Consider the following 3,188-nt stretch of genomic DNA (forward strand, 5'->3'; position numbering starts at 1 on the left):
AATTATGGTATAGTAAAAAAAATATGGCGGGATGTTATTAGTTTTTTAATGTTGAGTGCAGAAACGAAAAGGATAAAAAGTTACTTAATTTACTAAATTTACATCTTAGTGGAAAACTTTATCTTAGTGGTGCTGGTTTGATAGCCAGAGTTTGGGCATTTAGAAAATTTGAATATGCTTTTGGAGAGTTACTAAAGGGAAATAAGGAATGGAGACCAGAGCAGAGTATTTACAAACTTTTACTAATTTGGAGTGTTTCAGAGGAAGAAGATATTGGGTGGACATTTGTTTTGGAGAGTGGAATGATTGGGTTAGATGATAAGAAGAGAGAATCTTCTCCATACCAAATAGTGGAGGTTTGTAGAAGGTCTATTTATTCATTTTTCTGGACAACCAATTGCATGGGAGTAGAAAGCTGAAGTGATTGTGAAAAATATCTGTTGATGTAAAGAATTGGAGGGAAGGCAATTTTGTATAAAAACCTTTGTTGTAATCGAAAATTATTTAATACATAGGGAGAAATTGGATTTTGTATATCGGGGGTGTTGTGGATATACGTTTACATAAGTGGATTTGTTCAAGGTTGAGAAAGTTTGAGATAACATCTGCAGAGTATCTTGGAATTGGCCTTTTAAAAGGCTATAGAAACCTCCATACGTGCCCGTGTCAAACATAAAGCGACTTAATGTTAACTTTACGGGCAAAATGTGTACTGTTATTATTTTAGAAATAGAAGGAACGCTGATAACAACAACCATTGCTAAACCTTTGCCATCACGTTTCTTTGTGCCAAAGCTGAGCTAAAATCAATATGCAAATTGTAGCACGTCTGGTTGCGCTTCTGCTCTGTTTATCTACAGTTGCCGACGCCAAAGATAAAAATGCCCACGCATTCAAGGCATTTTGCCTAAACGTCAACGTTGCTAGAGCTACAGCCACATACAGATTACAACGGTGAACAGCAAACTGTAGCGGTTCCACACGACGTCCTTTACCTGTACATGAGCTCGATGAAATCCAAGGTCTACCTAAACCAGACGTCAGCACTAGTGGACGAAACAGAGGGTGGCTGGAAGACAAAGAAGGAGGCCATAGAATCACTCAAAGACGCCGCCGGCAACCGTCTTTACCCATTTATACCAGATAGCGCAACAAAACAGGCGGCGCACGGCGCCTTGGAAAAGATTTTTAATGAGTCCACGACGCTCGCCAATTCTATAGAACAAATAAAAAGGGAGATAATAGCAACGACGAAAGAAGTAAGAGAGGCATTATCTACAGCAGCTTACGGCGGCAACAACTTGACTGACGTGCCACAGGCCCAATTTGCCGGGCGGAGCACGACATGCTCCGGCAACGCCGCTAACACAAAGCCAGGCATCTCGATTGCACACGACATGGTCTGCGTTTGCAGCGGCGCAACCGCCGGCAGCGGCATCTGCGGCAATGGCATAGGCTCAACAACCTATGACAACACCAAAACAAGCTCGGACGCTGCAGAAATAAAGGGACTGTTCGTCGGGCTCAAAGAGGCCTGCGTCAAGCAACGGCTCACGGCCAAGGCGACGCCGGCAGCAGTACACGCAGCACTAACTGCCTTCGAACAGACGTTAGGCAAAGCAATCAACGACGGCAGTGGCGTGCAGCTAAAACTAGGAAACAATGCAGCAGGCGACTGCACAGGAAGCGGCAGCGCAACCACATGCGTAAATTATGGCGGTGTAGCAACTAACGGCAGCATTCTCAACATTAACTGGGTTTCTCAAATGGAAAAGGCGGCAAACAAGTTAGCAGAGGCAACAAGCAAGCGAGCGGCTCTAGAGGCTGCGAGAGTACAAATGAGACAGAAGCAGACAGCAGCGTGGGTGGCAGCGGCATTGCTAAAATTAAAGCTTCCGGACATGCCACAAACAGTACAAACGGCAGCTAAGGCACAAACTTCAGAAACTGATTACAACAAACATACAAAAAGCGAGGACTGCAAAGACCCATGCAATTGGGAAGAAAATGCTACTGACAAAACTAACGAATGCTCATTAGACCCAGTAAAAGGAGCAAAGAAAGCTACACAAGCATGGGCAGAGAGAGGAGACGACAAGAAAGAAGAGAAGTGAAAGGGAAAGGAGCAAGGGGATTTTGAGGAGTTTACTGGCTGCAAATGCAAAACTGAAATATAAAAGGATTCCACCTTTCTTGCAAATAAAAAATTTACTCTTATTTCTTCTGTCTTTATTAGTTTGTCATCATTTTAGTATTATTGTAATTTAAGGGTTTTTATGAAATTTTCTTTATAGAGAGAGTTTGCCATTTTATAAGAATTTGCTGATATTTACTATAATTTTATATTTTAAAATATTTTTTGATGAAAATTTTAAACTTTTGAATGTTTAAAAATTTTACCAAGCTGAGTATGATAGTGGCCCACTAGTGTAAAGTACTAGGAGGAAGGCTATGGAAAATAAGTTATATTATAATTTTCTTTATTTTGTTTATTTTATGAATATTAATTAGAGCGATAATACAAATAATAATAATAGGATAGTGATAATAGGAAAGTGTGGTGAGTGTGTATATACAAATATAATAATAATAGTAGGAGAGTATTGTGAACATGTATATACTAACATTGTAATAGGGGTTGTTGTGAAGAATAAATTGAAGCTCGAAGTAGAAGCACATAAAACAATGGTAGTGATGAAATGGTAGTAAGTGAGTAAATGATACAGATAATTATGGGGCGTGGAATAGTGTGAAGAATATTATTAAGAAAAGTTAGGAAGGAAACGAAAGGATATAATAAAGAAATTTCAAAGTATAAAGCACAAAAAAGGGGCAACCAGCATCATACATGAAAAGATGGAGATGGCAATGTATGAGAAACTGACTCCATTTCTCATCTCAGGTAAAGAGTATACAATAAGTACGAGAAATAAGTGTAAGTGTGTGCCGCATAAGTGCGCCGTTGCCGATATCATCTCAGTGCCTCATCGAAAATTTAATTATTTTTTCATAAAAAAGCATTATATTTACGTATCTATCTAACAGAGAAATTTAAGCTGATACTGGCCATAAAACGTAACATAAAATCTGTATCTAACCGGAGGTATCTCTTCCTAGAGCGGATAGCAGCTAATCAAGCAAATTGATGATTACGTGAAACCTTACGGAAAGTGCCAAACTGGCAACAA

The 3,188-nt window shown here is 39.5% G+C and overlaps 1 pseudogene across 1 annotated transcript; it reads left to right on the forward strand.

Annotated features, from left to right (window-relative positions):
• Positions 1-14: 14 nt before the first annotated feature.
• TEOVI_000772800:pseudogene lies at positions 15-597 on the forward strand (annotated as a pseudogene). The gene is given in 3 exon segments: positions 15-323; positions 326-361; positions 364-597. Coding segments are annotated over 3 exon segments (579 nt in total).
• Positions 598-3,188: the final 2,591 nt, after the last annotated feature.

This window comes from Trypanosoma equiperdum (genome assembly GCF_001457755.1).
Source record: "Trypanosoma equiperdum strain OVI genome assembly, contig: ctg_1065, whole genome shotgun sequence".
NCBI lineage: Eukaryota > Euglenozoa > Kinetoplastea > Trypanosomatida > Trypanosomatidae > Trypanosoma > Trypanosoma equiperdum.